Source organism: Penicillium canescens (genome assembly GCF_028828765.1).
Source record: "Penicillium canescens strain IBT 15451 chromosome Unknown utg000004l_segment0_segment0, whole genome shotgun sequence".
Lineage (NCBI taxonomy): Eukaryota > Fungi > Ascomycota > Eurotiomycetes > Eurotiales > Aspergillaceae > Penicillium > Penicillium canescens.
Genome location: NW_026703966.1, coordinates 2451347 through 2472118, shown reverse-complemented (window position 1 = coordinate 2472118; position 20772 = coordinate 2451347). Strand labels below are relative to the sequence as shown.

Below are 20772 nucleotides of genomic sequence, written 5' to 3'. Positions count from 1 at the left end.
CACATGATGTTGAACAAGCCGACCTCGAGCAATCTCACGATCAATTTCAATAAACCAAGTCTCATCCATAAGACCAACAGCCAGACTCCACAGCACAAGTTAAGATACAGCCCCTCGAAAATCACAACTCTCGATCTTGGACGAATAGAAATCTAGTCGGCTACGGGGCCCTTGATGGCATGATCGAAGCCCGGGGCGTGAAGGGTTCCGGACTGAGCCATTTGGTAAAATGCCTCTGCGTCGAATCTTCCGTCCATTCGTGCTATTTAACCACAGACTTCGGGTCACGCTACGGCCCCAGGAGACTCTGTTTGAAACATCTCAGGTTGCAATACGAATCTGTCGACAGTAGGCTTTGGTCGTGGCAATGAGGGTGCAGAGGCAGTCTCCATCGACAGAGGCTGTTATTTACTCGTTAGTATTTATGATAAACTCCTTTTAGGCACATTCCGTTCTCTACGGGGACTCACTCTCATGGTATAAGTTTTTTTACGTCCATTTTATCCTCACAATAGCTGCTCTCAAACTGTGGCTGAAACAATATGTATAAGACCTGGAAGGTCTGCAAACACTTCGATATTAGTCTTAGGCGACAACAAAAACCAAGTCGAGTGTACTGTTTTAAAACAGACGGGATAAAGAGTGATATATGTATTATTACACCCGGGGGGGATACGATCTTAACAGATGATGCTGGATGTAGTTAATGCCCTTATACAACCAGATGTCTCAGATGTGGCTCTGATAGAGGGCGGTCAGATGCGTTTTAATCTACTCAATGTGCAGCTGCCCAAAAAGTGGCAATCATTAAGCATTGAGACAGAAATAGAAAGTTAAGAAGACGTATAGTTACCCCAAGTCCAGGAATGCCAAGTTACCGTGAACAAAGAAACCCTGGATCATTCTTGGTCCAATTCTGGACGCCCCTGTCAGACCCAGTCGGAACAGACCAGGGCTTACCCGTCCCGTGTGGAGTCCCCGAAGGGCCCCAGAGAGCTGGGTCGACTTGCGTTTTCCTTTTGTTCCTTTTCCTTCCCCTGTTCTTTTTGCCATATTGTTTGCTAGTTTGTCACTTTTCTGTGCTTTTTCTTTCTTTTGGGCTCTTACTATTTTTTCCCTTGCTTACAATAGATTTGGTGTATTTATTTACAGGCCTACAGTTGACTCCATAGCAATAGCGGAACAAGACTAGGAGATCCATTAAGTGGAATGTAACATAATATATTGCATCGCATGATATAATATGATATATTATAGTTAGTCCAAAGTAGAGTTATTACAAATAAATAAATAATAAATAAATAAACCCGTACCATTCCCTCGGATCACTGCGGGGTCATTCCTCTGGGAAATCCTCCCGGTATCCTTTCTCTCGGGATTTGAGCTTCACTTCTCTACTTTACTTCTTTACTTCGATCCCACCCTCTCCTCCCCTTCTCTCCATCTCAAAATGTCGCAACCTAATCCCGACGAACGCATCCAAGTCGACGTAAGTCAAGCGGAGCCACCTTCACCGCAAACCAACCGCGACCCCATCCACATCCACATCCAAATTCACAATACCAAAACTAAAAACCCCGCAGACAAGCGATGACGAGTCCTTCTTCGACACAAAATCAATAGTAGGCTCCAACCTCTCCTTCGCCTCCTCAGTACACGACTACAGCTACGAAAATGGTCGACGGTACCACGCCTACCGACCAGGCCAATACCCAATCCCAAACGACGAAGAAGAACAAGAACGCCTAGCGCTACTGCACGACCTCTTCAAACTTGTCGTAGGCGGCGACCTGCACCGCGCCCCAATAAACAACAACAACAACACCACCACCCCACAGCGCGTACTAGACATCGGCACCGGCACAGGCGTGTGGGCCCTCGAAATGGCAGAGGCATACCCAACAACCGAGATAATCGGTACAGATCTAAGTCCCATCCAGCCGAACTGGGCGCCGCCGAATGTGCGGTTCTTCATTGATGATGCGGAGAGTGAGTGGGCTTTTGGGCCTGCCGAGAAATTCGACTACGTGCATGCGCGCAGTATGGGGGCGGGATTGGGGATTGGCCACGGTTTCTTAGACAGGGGTGGCAGTCGCTGAAGCCGGGTGGTTGGTTTGAGGTTCAGGAGTTTGAGTGCTGGGTGAGGTCGGAGGATGGGACGCATGAGGAGGCGAGGAATGTTAATGATTACATGACGTTGTTGGCGCAGGCTAGTGTGAAGCATGGACGGCCTATTAATATTGCGAAGTCTGTTAGGCAGTGGATGGTTGAGGCGGGGTTTGACTCTGTTACTGATGATATTTATAAGGTGACTTCCTATACATGGGGACGATGTGCAGCGTTGCTAACTTGATATAGTGCCCCATCGGGGGATGGGCCAAGAACCAGCGCTTGAAAGAGATGGGTCGTTTGTGCAGAGTTACCATGCTTGAAGGTGTTGAGCCTTACTCGCTCGCTCTGTTTACTCGCATGCTTGGGTTTACATACCAGCAAACGCAGGAGTTCATGGACAAGGTGCGAGCCGAGATCGTCAACACCTCGCTCCATCTCTACGTGCACTTCCACTACGTGTACGGGCAACGACCTTTCGAGAATAACGGAAATTCCGATACGCCATGAATGTTGAGACTTGGCTGCGATAAAATAGCGACTACGATACCCACATCTTCGACTATCTTGCATCTGACGATCATGATTGATGACACTTGAGGATTAATGTATAGATGTTTACTATGTACTAGAATTTTCGTTTCGGTTCTGTGGAACAAGATCGTGATGCGAGAGGAGGCATGAGACATGAGACATGAGACATGAGCCATAAGACGGACATGAGTTGAGGTCTAGGGTGATGTGGTGAATCCGTCTCAGACAAATCCAATTTCACAGCTGGTCCCTGTATCGACCAGCAACACAGGGATATAATGGGGCTCCCGTTGAAGAGACCGGACCAAACACTGTCTGATCTGATCCCATGTCAATCCGCACAGCAGACTCAAGAGACCGATGCACGAGATCCAAAATCCCAGATCTGGATCTCATCACGCTATTTCACGTCACCGCCCATTCCCAATCCCCAGAACACGACAGATCCCAGAAACGGCCTCTTCGGGTGACGCGCTCGTTCGGACGACTTGTACAACCTGAGCGACGCTCTGCTCGTCGCAGCTGCCAATCGTCTCCAGGAGCGTCTCCAGGAGCTCCTGCTTTCCCTGTCCTTTCCAGGAGTTCGGGATGTGGTTCGTGATAGCTGGGGAGGGGATATGTTGGGAAGTGGGATTGGGAAAATTGGAAGGATCGGCCGCTATTGCAGGGGTTGGTGTTGGGAGAGGAAACGGTGGTGCATCAGTATAGGGATTCCGATTGGTGATGGCTGTGTGGATATTCGAGATGTTGGCAAAGGTGTTGGTAGAAGAATGAGACGGGGTTTGATGCGGATAACCTTGTTGCAATTGGCCTTGTTGCTGGCTGTATACATCTCCCCATTGAGGAAATGCAGGCCTGTCTTCCTCTCCATATTGTGTCGATGATATGGGATAGTTGACGCTCTGGTCGGGATAGCGCGGGTGAGTTTCAGCCCCGTCACTCATAAGATACTCGACCCCGTCAGCTCTGTATATTGGCGCATGTAAACCAGCAAGCCCATCTTTCGTAGGTATCCCGCTCGGCGGTAGACCCGTCATTGGGACGACGCCGGACATATCACCCGGAGAAAAGGACGCTCCAAGATTGCCTGCATAGCAGCCCGACATGGTCGGGTCTTCTAGTGAATCTGTAAGTACTTGTCAGTTCAATTCTAAAAGAACAACACAATCTTCAACCACAGGGAAATAGGAGAAACTCACGTCCAAGGACAAGCGCATCGCCCGATACACCCGACCCATCCACATCAGCAACCTGCGGCACATACCCCGTGGCAACAGGAAACCCAGAGCCAGAGCCTGGACCCGAACCCGAGCCATTCTCACTCCCCGTACTCTCAGGACTCATAACGGTCGCCGAACTAGTCATAGTGGACGAAGGGGACGACCCGCGCCAACTCCCTTCCCCAGGATCATGACCATGTCCATGTCCGTGCCCAGTAAGAAACCCCTGCGCATCACGCGATCCATACGCAGGCCCATATCCCATAATCGCCTGCTGAGACTGAGATTGATTCAAATATCCATGCGCAGCCCCAGCCCCAGCCCCAGCTCCGGACCCTGACCCCGGCGTGTGTTGTCTCCGCTCATCCCCATCCCGATCGCGATCGGAACCCGGACTCAACCGACTGCCCAGACTGGGACTCTGGCTGGGATCTCGCGGGGGTTGATTCAGGCGCCCGCGCAACTGGGCCACTTCACGGCGGAGTTGATCGATAATCTCGGCTTGGCTGATGTGGGCGCGGTCTTCGGCTGTAGTGAGGTATGTGCATTCTGCTTCGAGGCCGCGGATTATGCAGGCGTGGCAAGGGATAGAGCGATCGCACTGTTTATTCGGAAGAATGGGTTAGATTGGGGTTTGTGGTGCTTGATCTGACTTGACTTGGGGTGTTTGGACTTGGGCTAGTGGGTTGGAGCTTTTGCGAGCGGATCGGAATGATGCCGAATAGTCGGAAGAGGACGGGGAGAAGAAGGTGGGAGAAAATACCTTCACTTTGCGCTCACGGCATTTGAGACATGATTGCTGGGGGCGGATTTTGGTCTTTGCGTCGGGCATGGTGAGGTTGAAGCGGTTAAGATAGAGAGATCGGGTAACCGTTCGACGTGGGTCGGCATCCTAAGCTTTTTGTCAGGCAAGATGGTTAAACGGGTGAGATAAACTTCGAGACCTTTTGTCTCCTCCATCGGGAGCTGCGCTTTACGAGCTCGATACCGCTCTCCACCTGCAGATCTTGGAAATCGTCTCCATCCCTGCCCTACGCACTTATGCACTCAACGTCCTATTCCCATGCCACCGTCACATTGCTAATGTCTCTTGAGATCGCAATGGGACGCTGGTGCGGGGAAATGTTGAGATGCAGAACATAGTCAGGGGCATATAAGTTAACCCCTGCTGGGCACAAGTACAGCCAATCCCTCCCCCCCCAGCTCTCCAGTCTCAAAGTCCAAACTCTCACTCTAACCCATCATCTGAAGGTCACCCCAATTGACCCCATTCAAAATGAAAATAATGTCTCCCTGGTCGACACAAAGTATAGCCAACCTTCTAATGCTTCCCTTACTCCCAGCCCAAGCGTCAACAGAGACCCCAACTCTCCTCCCAACCCCACCAATGGGCTTCAACAACTGGGCGCGATTCATGTGCGATCTGAACGAGACCCTATTCACAGAAACAGCCCAGTCAATGCTCACCCGCGGTCTCCAGCGCGCAGGCTACAACCGCCTCAATCTAGACGACTGCTGGATGCGCCATGACCGCGCCGCCGACGGCTCGCTGCAGTGGAATACCACCTTATTCCCGCACGGCATTCCCTGGTTGGCGGAGTACGCCGCCAATCATGGCTTCCACCTTGGGATCTATGAAGATGCCGGGAATCTAACCTGTGGCGGGTACCCGGGCTCTTATGGGTATGAACAGCAGGACGCGGAGACATTCGCTAGCTGGGGGATTGACTATCTTAAGTTGGATGGGTGTAATGTCTGGGCTGAGGGGGTCGGTCGCTTCGTGAGGAGTATCGTGTGCGCTATGGGCAGTGGCATGATATACTCAGTGGAATGAAGAAACCGCTAACCTTTTCTGAGTCTGCGCCGGCTTATTTTGCGGACAATGCCTCTGATTGGGCTGTTGTTATGGATTGGGTGCCTCGTTATGGCGAGTTGGCGAGACATTCGACTGATGTTTTGGTTTACGTTGGCGAGGGCAGTGCTTGGGATAGTATTATGAATAATTATGACTATAATACCCTGCTGGTGCGCTACCAGGCTCCCGGGTATTATAATGATCCTGATTTCCTGATTCCTGATCATCCTGGCTTGACACAGGTTGAAAAGGAGTCGCATTTTGCGCTCTGGGCTTCGTTTTCTGCGCCGCTTATTATCAGTGCTTATATTCCTGCGCTGTCTGATGAGGATATTGCCTATCTTAGCAATTCTGCTCTTATTGAGGTTGATCAGGATCCTTTGGCTGAGCAGGCTGCTTTGGTTAGTCGTGATGGGACCTTCGACGTGCTGACTCGCTCGTTGGCGAATGGGGATAGACTTCTCACTGTGCTGAACCGCGGCAATACAACTGCGAGGACGAGTGTTTCTCTTGCCCGTCTTGGTTTGTCGTCTCAGTCACACTGCGAGTACCGCGCTCGCAATCTCTGGACCGGTCATGTTTCGACTATACATGCTGCTGTTGATATCAAGCTCGATTCGCATGCTACCAGTGTCTACCGTATCACACCGAAGCATTGCGCTGCTATCATACCTACGGGAATGGTATTTCACACTCCGTCTGGTTTGTGTATGACGGCTTCTTCTGGGAAAGCCACCTTTGAAGAGTGCCGTGCCTTGGACTCTCAGGTTTGGAGTGTTGATGCTAAAGGGAGCAAGCTGGCTTTGAGTCCACTGTCTGATCGAACGGCTTGTCTTGCTGCTTCAGAGAATGGGAAGAGAGTTTCTCTCGCCAAGTGTGATGGTGCTCGCACGACTTGGTCGCACTATGTTACTGGTCATTTGCGGAACGAGCATGTCGGCGGCTGTCTGACTGAGGGGTCTGGGGGTGGGAGTATTGCGTCTTGTGTGGTGGATAGTGCTGCGCAGATTTTTGGGTTGCCTAGTGGTGTAAACCTACGCGGGAGTGTCAGTACATCCTAGAGATAGACCGATCCAAGTAGGGTTCAAATACAAATGCATATACATTTACATATACATATACATTTGCTATGCAAGATCTCAGATATACAGAGAACTCACTAAATACACAGCTCAATCTCCATCAAAAACCACCATCTACCCCTGCAAAGAAAACCCAACCCCCTCCCCAGTCCCCATCTCAACAAGATTAGCCCTCATCCTCTCAGCCCTCTCCCCAACCCCAAAAGCAGCATCATCGCGATGAACCCAAGCCCCAACCCCATGCTGCAAAACAGCCGTAGCCCTAATCTTTTTCTTCTCCTCGACATCACCGTCCCGCTCCCCATCCCCACCCAAAGCCTTCAACCCAATACTCCCATGAAGCGTCAACCTAGTCTCCACACCCCCTCCTCCTTCCCCCGATAAACCCCGCGGTGCAAAATATTACTATTATAAAACACTGCATCCCCAGGCTGAAGCTCAACAACAAGCTGATCCGGCAAAGAAGCAGCATAAGGATCTGCCTCGCGCTCCGTCTGCGTCCGCGCCCGCCCATGCGTTCCCGGAACAACAATCAACGACGAATCCGGACAAAGCGCCAGATTATACTGGCAATGACCCTGCCGCCCATTGGGCGCTTTAGCAGCCAATTGAGCGATTTCCTCGTCGGCCGTTGCATGCTCAGAGATATCATCGCGGTGCCAGCGCAGCTCGAAATCTTTCGTTTCGGGCGCGACGAGGAGGTTGAATAATTCCATCACAAGTGGTTCAACGGAAGCAGAAGTTGTACTGTCCACACCCATCAATTCCTCCGCAACTGCCAGGATCGAGGGTGAGAAGTAACACCGTGCGAAACTGTCCCGACCCGGCATCTCGGGATGCAGGAGGTGCTGTACGCCCCAGATTCCGCCCTCTGAGGCTGGTGGTGGGGTTGTCGGCCATGGGGGGAATTGTTTGGGCACCGTGCGGAAGTGTGGCCAGCTTCCGGTTCTTGTGAGCGTTGTTGCTTTTGTGGCGATTTCGCGGTAGTGTGTTACTTCTGTTGGGGTGAGGAGGTTGCGGACTACTACGAAGCCGTCGCGGCGGAGGGCGTCGAGGTGGGGAGTTGTCATGGTATGTGTGTGAGGGAGTATGAAAAGGAAGTAGAAGTGGAATTGTAGATGTGTGGAAGTGTAAAGTGTAGAGTAGATGTAGATGTAGTAGTAGAAGTAGAAGTATATATATGAATGTGGTGAGATCGGAGACATGTTTTTATGCGGGGTTGATGTTACCGTGTCTATGGACTCTCAATACTACCGTGGATCCAATACGACCATATATCAACAAATAACAATTATATCGCTGTTAGGGTTAGTTTTAGTTACAAGATGGATCGAAACCAATTTCACCGGTTCCTCTCAGAGATTCTTTCTCGAACCCTCTTTTGAAACACGCTATACCTCCTACGGTTACTCTGCCCCCTGAATCCCTTTCTTGGCAGTATTCCAGTACAGTCGTAAATAAAAGCTTAAGAATAGCTCCTGTATTGGAATCGTAAGGTCTCCAGGGTTTCGTTAATCCAGCAAACAAGCCAAACAGACGGACGCCTGCTCGTTTGGAGACGTGGCAGGAATTCGAATCCCCATTCTACCAACCACTTGCCCTCTGGAGTGACCTGCCGAGGTTATCAGGGAGCTACAGGTCCGAGTCCCTGGTCTGAAGGGGCTGAAAGTTCATTTCTATATTGATCTGCAAATGGTCAAGGATATGCTTCTTAAGCATCGGGAAACTCTCAAAGAACTGGATGTTGGATATATGTCCGTAGGCGAAGGTACTAGGGCAAAGCTCTTGACAGACGGGAAAGGGAGCAATGTGTCAATTGTTGCTCCCTTTCCCGTCTGTCGACGTATAGGCTGAAATTCCCACAGGTTGTCCGATCGCAGAGCACTTCGTCAGTGGTGTCACGATCCCCTTTTGTCCCATTCGAGATAGGGGTGCGTGGACACTTCCAAATTCTCGCAAGTTTCTGCGAATATTTATAATCGTAGCATATGACAGATCGTCTGTTGCTATTTGAAGCTAGGCTTCGAAAAGCCCTATACGATATTCAGGCTACCACAAATGTATATACGTTTGTACGTACATGTAAAGCGTTCCACTTCCTGGTAACGAAAGGTCTGCTAGTGCGAGGCCGGCCGTGGCCGCATCGCCGCTCTCGTCGTTAGGCTTCTCTTAAGGCGCGCGAGTCTGAAGCCACTGTGACATCTCCGCGAAGTCCAGCACCGCTTAATGGTGCTGGCCCTATTCAGTCAATGTTCTGTCGCTCATTCATCTCCGCACTAAACCTTGCAAACCGACTTCTTTCTCTAAGCCGCAGGCCATGCTTGAGGAATATATACGGTGTCACGCAGAACAATGTCGCGACTGCTGCTATGATGCTAGTTGCAATATTTGAACCAAGCCCAGAGTACATCTGGTAGGCAAACAAGGGCATGCACCCTGATAATGTTCCTCGTAGGAAAGCCACAGCGGCCAGGCCTGAGGATGCATAAATTGTGTACGAGTCAGCAATGTAGCCGCTTAGAGTGTATGCGAACTCATTCACAGCAAAACCAATCAGGGCAAGACCGAACATGGAAACGATCCAGTGCGTGTGAACCAGTGGTGGGACTGTCCAGCCAAAAACCCAGAGCCCGACAGCGAGTGCTGGAGCTGCAATTGCAAAACCGTTGATCTTGTCTTCAGGCTTAGGGCTAACTCCATTCCTTTGCCTATTGTTCATTTGATGTTGGTCCCACAAGCGAACGAAGCCGCCAAGTAAAACACCGGGTAACAGAGCAATAAAAGGCAGCGAAGTGGACGTTTCAGCCCAGCCAAACTGGCTGTAAACGACTGTGAAGCTCTCCGTGAAGAGATATACCATGCCCCATACCGTCGCACTAATGGACGCGACAAGAATGATTATAGGCTCCGTCATACCTAACCGGGCTGGTCGTAGGAGTATAACAGTCAAGAATTCGTACGGGCGAGTAGGGCGATCTGGATTGGTAAGATCCAAGTCAAGACTCCCGACCTCTGACTGCAGACTATCCAATCGTTCCGAAAGCAGTTTGGTTGGCCGGCTCTCTTTGACGGCAAAAAGGAGAACAAATAAAACGGCGGAAGTGATAGCTGATGTATGAAAGATCCACCGCCTGTTAACGTTAGCTTAAATAAGACGGCCAGTTCCATGAGCATTTGATTCAAGAAACATACCAACCGGCACTGGTAGCAATGTACGACCCATATATCGGGCCCAGACACATACCAAACGTGGTACTGCAGTTCCATAGCCAGAGGAACCACAGCCTGCTCCTATTTGAGTATAGATCCTCGATGCTACCTGCGAGCACGATAGATGGCACAGATGACGCAAATCCGGAGAAGAACCGACCAAACAATGACACCTACAGGTGAAGGCACGATCCCGACTAACAGAGACGAAATGCTGTATAAAGCTGCCGAAAACAAGTAGGACTTCCGTCGACCTAGCGTTTCGGAGAAGGGCGGCATGACTAGCCCTCCAAGAGCTTGTCCTATGCCATACATGAATTGGAAACACGTCAAAGCGATCACCCTGCTCAGTCTGTACTCTTTCATAGCAGGCTCGGTGGCTGATGGACCCGTCGTGCTGATGACGGTCGTAAAAAATTCCAGGAAGAAAATGAGCAGCCCGTCGTAGGTTTTGCGCCAGAGTGTCCAATTACGTGGGAAGTCTTTGTGGTCGGTGTTCCATGTAAACGAATTGGAATCAGTCTTCTGGAGACCCCTCTGGGCTGCTTCGCGCTGGACCGAGTCTTGTGTGCTTTTCTCCTCGTCGACCATGTCGTCTGAGTAATACACTCCGGGGAAGTACGAAATGCCCTACTGAAGGCGTTCAAGTGTTATACTAGTTGCCATTCATATATTAGATCCCCCGCCCGTTCTCACCGTGCTGGGGCCATGGTTCATCATCAACAGGCTACATGGCCAATAGAAGGCTGTAAAGCGCGTTTTTGCAAGTTAAGTGGACCTAATGACGCTAGAGTTCCAAGGTACCTAGCCGTGTGGAACCTGGGGAGTTGTTATGATTGCGTCATAAGGTAGACTGTATATAAACTTCAAGAGGCTGGTGCAGGGATTCCCTGATTATTTTTTTGTAGGTGGTGTTCTTTTAGATTCTCCTCTGCACATACATCATTTGTTTCTTGGGCCAGTAGCCCCCTGCTAGTTCGCATTGGTTTAATATATAACCAACCCCTGCAAAGTCGTATCGCATCTAGCACCGTCCTGGGTTTCATCGTTCAGTGAGTCATTGTAAACTACTATAAAGCCTGGTATAATGTTCTGGGAGGTTCTTAGAGAGGTGTGGGGAGAGATATGGTTTGATCCACGCTCCGTTATCTATTTCCTCCTCTATTGCGCGTACCACAGTCGCGCATCGGAAGTTGGCGAGCAAATGTTATGTACAGTATGTAGCACATTTTTTCTAGAGAACAAGGTACATGCATAATCGCTTTCATTCCAGCCAAGACATGATAGCATTACCGAAGATATCTTGCAGCCACTGCTCTGCAAATCGGATATCTCTTGACTACTGGAAAGGAAGCAATAATATGTCAATTTTATCGGTAGAGAAGGATGGAGAGAGGAAGAAGTCTTGCTCTTCAGGCTAACTAGCTTACTATGCTCAGATCTATCCTGGATCACGTGACACGATGTCTCGATGCATTAGTCGGAAAGCGGTAATGTCGCTGATATACATGAAATGGCATTCAGATCAAGAAAATAAAGGGTGCTCTTATTCGGCGAAGAGCATGAGGAAAGTCGCTTATAGCACATGTTGGCGGAAGCGTATAGCCTTGTGGGCCGGTGGGAGGAGGCCCAGCAGCTCCAGGTGTAAATGTGGAAAGAAGCAAGACGAAGGATCGGCGAGGACATCCCGACACGCTGGCCAGTATGGCTAAACTTGCTATCACTTGGAAATATTCAGGCTACGATTCCGAAGCCATCAACCTGCTACGAAGTTACTTAGCCAAGTGAAAACAGCGACTTGGTCTAAGCCATCCGATTAATTTATCTAATTCTAAAACACTGCTAGAATGGGAAACGGAAGAGAAACGCGAAACTGAATGGTAATGGGAAACGAAGGGGCAATAGAAAACGAAGAAGCTGGATATGGGTGCGTAGGCAAGATAGATACTTGAATATCACCGAGCCAAGTCGGAAATGGATCAGCTTATTTAGGGTTCGAGAAAGATTCTATGAGAGCAAAGTGGTGAAACGATAGTTCGGTGTTCGCAAGTGATTATCCTCCGTAACTTGTACCTCGGCAGTGCCACATAGGTTTATGTACGGAGTCTTAGGCAGCTATTAGGTAGCTGCATGGAGCTTATTCAAGGACAAAAATAGAAGGAAAGATAATAATATCACTAGCACAGCCTGAATCTGCCCCTATTGTGAGTAGTTCAGCACAACGTCATTGGGATCACCGTGCCAAGAGCCAAGAGGCTGAGCAACAGGGCTGCGCTTATTTTTTTGGTTCTGCTTCACAGTAACTTCTTTCGCATTTGACTCTATTCTGTTTTATATTTCATTCATATCCTCCAAAGTCCTCTAGCCCCCAGCTTGCACAAAACCCGAACAGCAAACCCCCACCATGCCCCTCCTCCACGCGGGCTCCGCTCTGCTGGTGCTGCTCCTAATCCTCCCGCAGGTGCACGCATTCGGAGCTGGCAGTATGTACCCTCCTTCCATAGATCTACAAGGGTAAAAAAACGTTCCTGACAATTCCTAGATATCGCATCTATCTCTGCTGTCGAAGGCAAGAACTGGCGCCATGGCGACATCGAAGATGTTCTCAAGACGCTGGCATTCATCCACGGCCACAAATGGACCGCAACCATGATCAAGCGTGTATATTTCGGCAACTGGTTGCGGGATTAGTGAGTCCAGGAAATAAGCCAGAAACTAGCACAAGCTGACTTGTTTTGTAGCTCGCAGGCAATGGACGTCGGCACACTCAAAAGTCTGCAGGCCGAGACTATCCGCGTCCTGGTGTGGGTCCTTTCGTTCCTGAGCTTCGGGTATGCGACGGGTGAATTCGAAGTGACGTCTGATCGATTGGGTGTTTATCGTCCGGAGGAACATATCGAGTGAGTGTGAAATAAGATATGAATGACTGCGCGTCAAGAAAAGGCGACATCTTGCTAATAATTTTTGATCATGTAGCAATCCCAAGGATTATGCAGACAACGAAGATGCACGCCAGTACGATAAACGCCTGCGCCCACCCGTTCGCAATATCGAACTTGAAATCGACCCGAACAGCGGAATGAAGAACTATATCGCCAACGAACGAGGCGACTGGGCCACCAGCGCGGCATACATCAAGTTCAGCATGAGCCGCAGCATCCACTACGGACGAACATACATCCATGGTGGGCAGAACAAGGGCAACGAGAATGATTTGTCTGAAGCGCTGCGGTGTCTGGGACAGGGACTGCACACGTTGGAAGATTTCGCCGCGCATACCAACTATATCGAGCTGGCGTTGCGCGAGATGGGCATGCGCAATGTGTTCCCGCATACTGGCGTGGCGACTGAGTGTAATATCCTTGGGAAGCGCGTTTTCCCGCTTGTCACTGGGACCTTTGGCATGGTTGATTTCTTCCATTCCGTGCTGGGAGAGGCTACGGATCATTTCACGCAATCTGAGGTCAATGAGATGGATATTGCTTTGGGGGATGCTGAGACGAATGCTCAGTCTAATAACTCTCTTAATGCTCTGACTGGTCTGCTCGGCAAGATCCCTGGTACCAAGGATCTTGTCTCCGAGGCTGAGAGTTTGAAGAGGTCATCAGCCGCCCAGGAGTCTGCTAATCGGAGTCGTAGTGTTGCCACGGGGTATGCAGAGACCACTCGTGCTTCGGGTGGCAACCAATCTTCTGGGGGATCAGGACCCGGCACTGGGTTCGAGGGCATGCCCGACTTCAACCCGCAGGAAACAGTTGCCAAGATATATCCCATTCTGGCATTCCGCGACAAGGTCGTGCGCAAGCTCGACTCGATTATTGAAAAGATCCCCGGGCTCGAGTCTCTTGTTGAGAAGATCTCTGAGACTCTTACTGTCGTGATCATGTCGCTGCTGGCGCCGTTCGTGCGCCCTCTTATCAAGGCGGCTTCCAAGTCCCTGCAAACCGGGTCAGCGGGTGTCATTGACGCCTCGGGCAAGCACCAGTACGAACCTTGGACTGATCCTCACTGCACTGATCCCACCCACTCCCTGCTCTCAAAGGATCATTTCGCCAATGTGCTTAACGAGCCCGCTGGTCAGGTCGCCTCTGCCATTGTGCAGTATGTCGCTCCTCGCATCCTCTATGCTTGGCAACACATCGACGTCCCTGAGCACCAGGTTCTGGAAGATTGCATGCGCGTCTTCCACCACCCCGCCCTGCGTGATATGCACAATGAGGCTCACCGGTCGATGTTCGAGGCCGTCCAGACCTGGGTCCACTCTCGTTCAGACCGTGGCGCTTCTCTGAATGACATCCTTAGCTCGGAGGGTGTCAGGTTAGGCCGTAACACTGGCGGCGTCAGCCATACCCACAGTGGCGGCCATGGCGGATTCCCAACACTGGCGGGTCAAAAGCCAAACAAGCACGGACACGGTAACAGCAATGCCCAAAGCCACGGTCAATCATCGAGTGGTTTCTCGTCTTTCTTCCAACAACAATCAAACAGCTCCTCTTCAAATCACTCCTCCTCCTCTGGTCTGCCCTGGGAAAAACTCTCCTCCCTCCCAATCCCAGGCATGTCGAACCTGAACAAACTCGAAAGCAAAATCTCGAACTTTATTCCTGGCGGTCTGACTCGTGACATTGGTGAAGATGGTGGCCAGCAGCCGCGTGGCGGTTATGAATATGGATCACAACCTCACGCGGTTGGTGACTCGCAAGGGGGCCACATCCAGCCAGAGTATAATCCGAATACCGGCTATGACAATGTCCAGCATGGTTCTTCTCAGTCGTACGCGGAGCAAGGCTCCCGCGGCCACGCCCACCACCATGAGCACAGATATTGAGGAGGGTTTGAGGAGTCGTTGATGAAAGTTGGATCGTGGTTTTGATGATAGACGCAGTGAATACAGTGATCAAACAATGACATGGAGCGAAGATGAGAAATGAGACGAAGTTAACGATGACGGTGGGACTGGGAAGTTTGGCTGCTTGTGCTCAGAAAGTCGAGTTCAAGTGACGGTCATTTCACTACGTTTGATTCGTTTGCTCGGAGTATTCTGCGAGCCATTGTCCTATTCATGTACCTGCCAATGTTTGCTTTGTATCGCGAAGACTGTCAGCGCAAACTCTGGCTTTCTTGTCCTCTATATCCCTCGAACATATCAAAATAGATGAATGATGAATATGATGAATGATGTTCGCTACAATAGATCCCCGCAATAGATCCTCCATAGGAGCTTTGCATATTTTGAGGAGAAGGCAGTAAACTAGAGATGATCAATTATTCAACTTGCGCATTTGGTGTGCATAATACGTGTGCAGCCATTGAAGCTTGCTACTAACCAGGGTCTGAGGTATCAAGTCTTTCTATATTGAGCGTTAATTTATTGAGTGTTACAAGAGTATTATATAATATAGGTTTATCAGTTTAACTACTTGATCTTAAGTTACGTTGTGGACATACCAGGCTAGGTAGTGCTTGTTCTGGACGGAGAAACCGAACTAGCATGACAACCATATAAGCAACTCGCACTGGGGTCCTATCATACAGAGTGGATCGATATTAGTTTCACCGCTCTTTTCACATCGATCTTTCCCGAACCCTATTATGAAACACACTAGTCCGTGTTTAGCTTAGGCCCCTTTCAGGCATCTTGTAATGGAATGTAACACAAAATCACATGATAACAAACACCCTAACTGGCTGGAAATACTCATACAACAGGGCCCTCATCGCCCATGCTTAGCCCCACTTTGGGCATCCATCAAAGTGGCTGTGCCCTGCTCGATGAAACTAGAGCTCAGCCATGAGATTGCGGCTATGCCATCTATTTAATTGACGGCTGAATTGCCTGTATCCCTGGTCTCAGGAACTACTATCGATCACGATGGCTGATCCACTCACAATCGCATCAGGGATTGCCGGGCTGCTTTCGCTTGGTATTCAAGTCACCCAGTCTTTGCTCAGTTTTTACACTACATACAAGGACCAAGACACCGATCTGGCAAAGGTTACGCAGAAGCTCGACAATCTTCTGGGCATTTTTCGAGCCCTCGATATTGCAGTAGAGGAACGCCGATCGCAGGCCGACACCCAAGATCTACTCCGAGAAGTCGAGAAGGCGGTACAGCAATGCGAGGAAATCATCACCGAGCTGCAAAGCGAGTGTCGGGAATTCCACGAAGATTCGACTGCCGGTTTAAAGGTTCGTGTTAAGGTTGCTGGACGTCGTGCGGCCTATCCATTTCGGAAGAGTACCCTACAGAAGCTCGAAGAAGACGTCAGCGATATACGTGAAAACCTGTTATTTGCGCTTGATGTCCTGCAGCTCAAAAGCCAGAGGCAGATTCAAGATGGCATATCGGAAGTCAAATCACTTGTCGAGCAAACAAATGCTAGCCAAGTCTCGCTCGCGATTCGTTGCTGGCTTATGGCGCCGGATGTATCTCTCAACCACAACGCGGCGTGTGCGAAATGTCACCCAAGCACAGGGCTATGGTTCGTCAACGGCTATCACTTTCGGACGTGGCTAGAGGAACGCAATTCCTTCCTATGGTTGAATGGTTTCGCAGGATGTGGAAAGTCGGTCCTCTGCTTAACCGCAATCCAGCATACGTTTCGTGAGATGAGGCATAAACATGGAGTTGGAATCGCATTTTTCTACTTTTCCTTTAACGAGGAGGCAAAGCAAGACGATAACGGCATGTTACGCACGTTGCTGTTGTAGCTATCGGTATAACTATAAGACGGCGAGAGAGATCTAGAAAGGCTACATGCATTGTATAAATCCGGGTCTCCCCTAGTGTATGCTCTGCTTGACTCACTTCGACGCTTTCTTGAACGACTCTACGATACTTATATCCTACTCGACGCGCTAGACGAGAGTCCTCGAGACTCAAAAGGGAAGGCGTCTTAAAAGCGATCTAAGTGATACGTAGTTGGTTAATACCTGGTGTCCATTTTTTGGTGACGAGTCGCAACGAGCTTGATATCCGCGAATCGTTAAATCCTTATCATGACCAAGACCTTTCGCTGAGGAATTCGGAAACCGACAGAGACATAGCGGATTTTATCTCTTATCAGCTCAAGAACGACCTAAAACTCCAGAGATAGGAAGAGCGTCACGAGGAGATTCAAACAAAATTAACAACGCGTGCACAAGGAGTGTAGGTGTCTCAACAATGCAATGTTGTCTGCATTATTCTGACTGAGATGACATATAGCTTCAGATACGTGGAATGTTAGTTTAACTCCCTTCGGCGGGCAAAAAACGGGAAGCAACTTGATGGATGCCTGCGCATATTGCCCCGTGGCCTAGATGGAACATACGAGCGAATATTGTGCAATATTGCACATGAATATGTTGAGGACGTGCGGCGGGTATTGACAGTGCTTTGTTTTTCCACCAGACCGCTCACGATCAAAGAGCTGATCGATGCACACGCTGTTGATCTAAGTGAGCCGCCACACATCGATCGTGACGGTCGTTCGTACGAGCAAGACGATCTTGTCGACATCTGCCTTGGACTTATTGAAATTACTGCCACGGGAAGCAAAGATGGGCAAAGCACCTTGACTGCTCGCATAGCCCATTTTTCTGTCCAGGAGTATCTCCAATCAGATCGCATCTTACAACAAAAGTCCAAAATTTTCGCCATTCAAAGCGCAACCGCGAATGAAGAAATTGCCCGGATCTGTCTGGTCTACCTCTTGGAGCCAAGTCTATCTAGGGGTCCATCAGGTGAAAAGGAACTCACGGAGTTTCCGCTGGCGCGCTTCGCCGCTAGGCACTGGTTCCATTATTATGCAAACTCTGGGAAGGGGAACTCAGGGATGGAGCAACTAGTGCTAAAGCTTTTCAAAGACGAGACGGAGTCTTTTTCTATGTGGGTTCGATTATATGACATTGACCATTGTTGGGAGTCTGGTGCGAAGCTTCTGCTTGCGGATAAGGCATCCCCTCTATACTACGCAGCCTTGTTGGGATTAGAATCTGTCTTGAACAGTATTCTACAAATCGATACTAGAGATGCGGATCCATTGAAAACGGTGAACGCCCAGGCTGGAGTGTACGGCAATGTACTACAAGCCGCATCATACGGAGGCCATGAAAAGGTGGTGCAGATGCTGCTAGACCGAGGTGCCGACGTCAATGCCCAGGGTGGATTATATGGCAGCGCACTCCAGGCCGCATCGCTCAGGGGCCTTGAAAAGGCCGTGCAGATGTTCCTGGATCGAGGGGCGGACGTCAACTCCCATGGTGGAATGTATGGCAGCGCACTCCAGGCCGCATCGCTCAGGGGCCATGAAAAGGTGGTGCAGATGTTGTTGGATCGAGATGCCGATGTCAACGCCCAGGGTGGACAAGGCAGTGCACTCCAGGCCGCATCATCTGAAGGGCATGAAAAGTTGGTGCAGATGCTGTTGGATCGAGATGCCGATGTCAACGCCCAGTTTGGATTCTCTGTCAATGCTCTCCAAGCCGCATCATCTAGGGGCCATGAAAAAGTGGTGCGCATGCTGTTAGATCGAGGTGCCGACGTCAACGCCCAGCCTTTACGTGGTGGCAATGTGCTCCAGGCCGCATCAACCAACGGCCATGAAAAGGTGGTGCGCATGCTGTTGGATCATGGTGCCGACGCCAACGCCCAGAGTGGACAATATGGCAGTGCACTCCAGGCCGCATCATCTGGAGGCCATGAAAAGGTAGTGCAGATGTTGCTGGATCATGGTGCCGACGCCAACGCCCAGAGTGGACAATATGGCAGTGCACTCCAGGCCGCATCATCTGGAGGCCATGAAAATGTGGTGCAGATGTTGCTGGATCGTGGTGCCGACGTCAGCGTCAGCAGTTCTCCGAGGTCGTTCTGGGTGTAGTGGCCCGGTGAAGGTCTGAGGCCGTATCTCGAGGCAGGTAAGGGTTGGAAGTCGTTGCCGTTGGAATATGAGTTAGAAGCCATCCACGTTGCTCTGAAGGTCTAACGAATCCAACGTCAGCACAATTTTGCCTATAAGTTCACCGGATACTGGGTCCTCAATCAGAAGGCCAGCATTGTTGCAAGAAGCATAGGAAAGTGTTCATCCCACCGATACCGTCTCTATACGCTTCGCTCAGCAGTATCGGTCACTCCTGTGTAAGCTGAGAGGTTGAACGAAGGAGAGAATGTGAGATCTGGCCAGATAGCCTGACCAGACAGGCGCCCTTCTTGTTTTGCATGTTTGCAGAAACTTGTTCTGGACATTCAACAGACCGTACAAGTCTAATACTATAGCTATTTTTATATTGTTATTTACGATTGTATTTTGATACTGCCAAGAACAGGGGTCAGAGGCAGACTAACTGTAATAGGCTAGCGTGCTTCGAGAAAGGGTTCTAGAAAGTATCCATGAGAGTAAAGCGGTGAAACTAATTTCGAGCGGCCCTGTACAGATTTACTTCACAAGTTAAAGAAAGTAGTGGTGGCTTTTTAAAGTTATTCTAGGCCTAAACGCTCTGATAATACATATTAGACTTCCTCTATGTTACCTTTATGTAATTCATCTTGTATATCACATTTCTCTTCTTCCCGTTCTTCTTTTAGTCGCTTGTTTGTAAGCATACTATTTGTATAGTATCTTTTCCTAGTAGTTCACTAAAGAAGCCATATTGTGTTGATCCGACCCATCCTCGTGGGCTGGACGCCTAAGCCGAATCGTCGGAGCCAATCGTCACTGCCTAGAATATTTTTCTTATTTTAGAAAGTAGTAATTGAAAGTAAGCGCGGATTAATGCTTATTCCACTTTGGAGCCTTATCTTCGAAATAGCACTTACCCCGTGAGGCGTCCGGTAGAGGCGCCCAGCTTTGTTTCAGCGGGATCCTACAACCAGTTGCTATTTGGTCATCTGGGTCTCAGGCGACCGAATGTTCCAAAGCCTGAATGTAACTCTACTTTAATAGAAAGACACAGCCTTGGTATTACGTAGGTGTTTCTCGTGTCTGTCTCTGGCAGCTGAACCGCATGAGTAAACTGGATTGAGAGTTGAAGTATAAAAGGGTGAAAGTCACCAGCGATATACTTCTCATATCAACAAGTCAACTACACATCCCTAGCTCCAGAGTACGATATTGTACCTGAAAGTACAAGCAAGAACCAAGCCAACAATGAAGTTCTCTTCGATGTCCGCACTCGCCCTGGCCACCGCCGCGACCACAATGGCCGCACCCAACCCCCAAACCCAAGCCCTAAAGCCTCTTGAGCTCACCGACGTCAGCGCAAGAATCCCCTTCACAACAATGCCCCAAACTACACTTTTCGGCTTTTCTCTAAAGGACCCAAACACCAACATTGAAACGAAATGCTCTTCTTACTGGTGAGTTCCACATCAGCCTTCTACCTCTCCTAACATTTACAGCAATAAAGTCTCAACAAAAGTAGAAGTTCATAGAGCTAATTTTGATTCAGGTCAATCGGCCAAGCTGGAAATATGTCCTACAATTGTACCAATAAGGCATACCAGCTCAAGCTTCCCAATGGGATTTATAACATTGAGGAGTTTGACTTCGGTATTGCTCGGGCTGATGGCTCTGAGAGTGGGAGGTCGACTTTGAAGGGTGAATCGTGGAAGTGTGAGAAGGGAGCTGAGGAGCCTTTGGAGAGTTGTGAGTGGGATGGTGTTTTCCATCTTAATATTGCGAGGTCGGGTTGATTTGGATGGATTGTTTGGAGGTTGATAGGTTCTTGCTCTTTTTCATTCTGTTCTTGGTTTCTTTGTTTATATTTGGATTGTATGGTTCT

General features: G+C 49.6%; 9 protein-coding genes across 9 annotated transcripts; 6 read left to right on the top strand and 3 right to left on the bottom strand.

Moving 5' to 3' along the window:
* Positions 1-1431: 1431 nt before the first annotated feature.
* On the top strand, positions 1432-2619 carry N7446_006293 (class I SAM-dependent methyltransferase; the record flags this gene model as incomplete). The annotated part of the gene is given in 4 exon segments (XM_058515041.1): positions 1432-1489; positions 1584-2027; positions 2042-2308; positions 2359-2619. 4 exon segments carry the CDS (start codon positions 1451-1453, stop codon positions 2617-2619), a joined length of 1011 nt encoding a protein of 336 aa, XP_058372219.1. The 5' UTR covers positions 1432-1450.
* A 434-nt stretch (positions 2620-3053) lies between these two features.
* N7446_006292 (Zn(II)2Cys6 transcription factor domain-containing protein) lies at positions 3054-4695 on the bottom strand (the record flags this gene model as incomplete). Its single annotated transcript, XM_058515040.1, has 3 exons — positions 3054-3769; positions 3843-4464; positions 4627-4695. The coding sequence occupies 3 exons, from the start codon at positions 4693-4695 to the stop codon at positions 3054-3056; spliced, it is 1407 nt and encodes a 468-aa protein (XP_058372218.1).
* A 444-nt stretch (positions 4696-5139) lies between these two features.
* On the top strand, positions 5140-6779 carry aglA (putative alpha-galactosidase; the record flags this gene model as incomplete). Its single annotated transcript, XM_058515039.1, has 2 exons — positions 5140-5631; positions 5700-6779. The coding sequence occupies 2 exons, from the start codon at positions 5140-5142 to the stop codon at positions 6777-6779; spliced, it is 1572 nt and encodes a 523-aa protein (XP_058372217.1).
* A 365-nt stretch (positions 6780-7144) lies between these two features.
* N7446_006290 (phytanoyl-CoA dioxygenase family protein) lies at positions 7145-7870 on the bottom strand (the record flags this gene model as incomplete). The annotated part of the gene is made up of 1 exon (XM_058515038.1): positions 7145-7870. The coding sequence occupies one exon, from the start codon at positions 7868-7870 to the stop codon at positions 7145-7147; it is 726 nt and encodes a 241-aa protein (XP_058372216.1).
* A 1233-nt stretch (positions 7871-9103) lies between these two features.
* On the bottom strand, positions 9104-10601 carry N7446_006289 (uncharacterized protein; the record flags this gene model as incomplete). Its single annotated transcript, XM_058515037.1, has 5 exons — positions 9104-9167; positions 9236-9931; positions 9993-10001; positions 10045-10091; positions 10188-10601. The coding sequence occupies 5 exons, from the start codon at positions 10599-10601 to the stop codon at positions 9104-9106; spliced, it is 1230 nt and encodes a 409-aa protein (XP_058372215.1).
* Positions 10602-12414: 1813 nt separating this feature from the next.
* Positions 12415-14838, top strand: N7446_006288 (Het-C domain-containing protein; the record flags this gene model as incomplete). The annotated part of the gene is made up of 4 exons (XM_058515036.1): positions 12415-12493; positions 12553-12700; positions 12752-12910; positions 12987-14838. The coding sequence occupies 4 exons, from the start codon at positions 12415-12417 to the stop codon at positions 14836-14838; spliced, it is 2238 nt and encodes a 745-aa protein (XP_058372214.1).
* A 1044-nt stretch (positions 14839-15882) lies between these two features.
* Positions 15883-16722, top strand: N7446_006287 (uncharacterized protein; the record flags this gene model as incomplete). Its single annotated transcript, XM_058515035.1, has 1 exon — positions 15883-16722. The coding sequence occupies one exon, from the start codon at positions 15883-15885 to the stop codon at positions 16720-16722; it is 840 nt and encodes a 279-aa protein (XP_058372213.1).
* Positions 16723-17828: 1106 nt separating this feature from the next.
* Positions 17829-18796, top strand: N7446_006286 (ankyrin repeat domain-containing protein; the record flags this gene model as incomplete). The annotated part of the gene is made up of 2 exons (XM_058515034.1): positions 17829-18701; positions 18764-18796. 2 exons carry the CDS (start codon positions 17829-17831, stop codon positions 18794-18796), a joined length of 906 nt encoding a protein of 301 aa, XP_058372212.1.
* A 1342-nt stretch (positions 18797-20138) lies between these two features.
* On the top strand, positions 20139-20683 carry N7446_006285 (uncharacterized protein; the record flags this gene model as incomplete). Its single annotated transcript, XM_058515033.1, has 2 exons — positions 20139-20347; positions 20440-20683. 2 exons carry the CDS (start codon positions 20139-20141, stop codon positions 20681-20683), a joined length of 453 nt encoding a protein of 150 aa, XP_058372211.1.
* Positions 20684-20772: the final 89 nt, after the last annotated feature.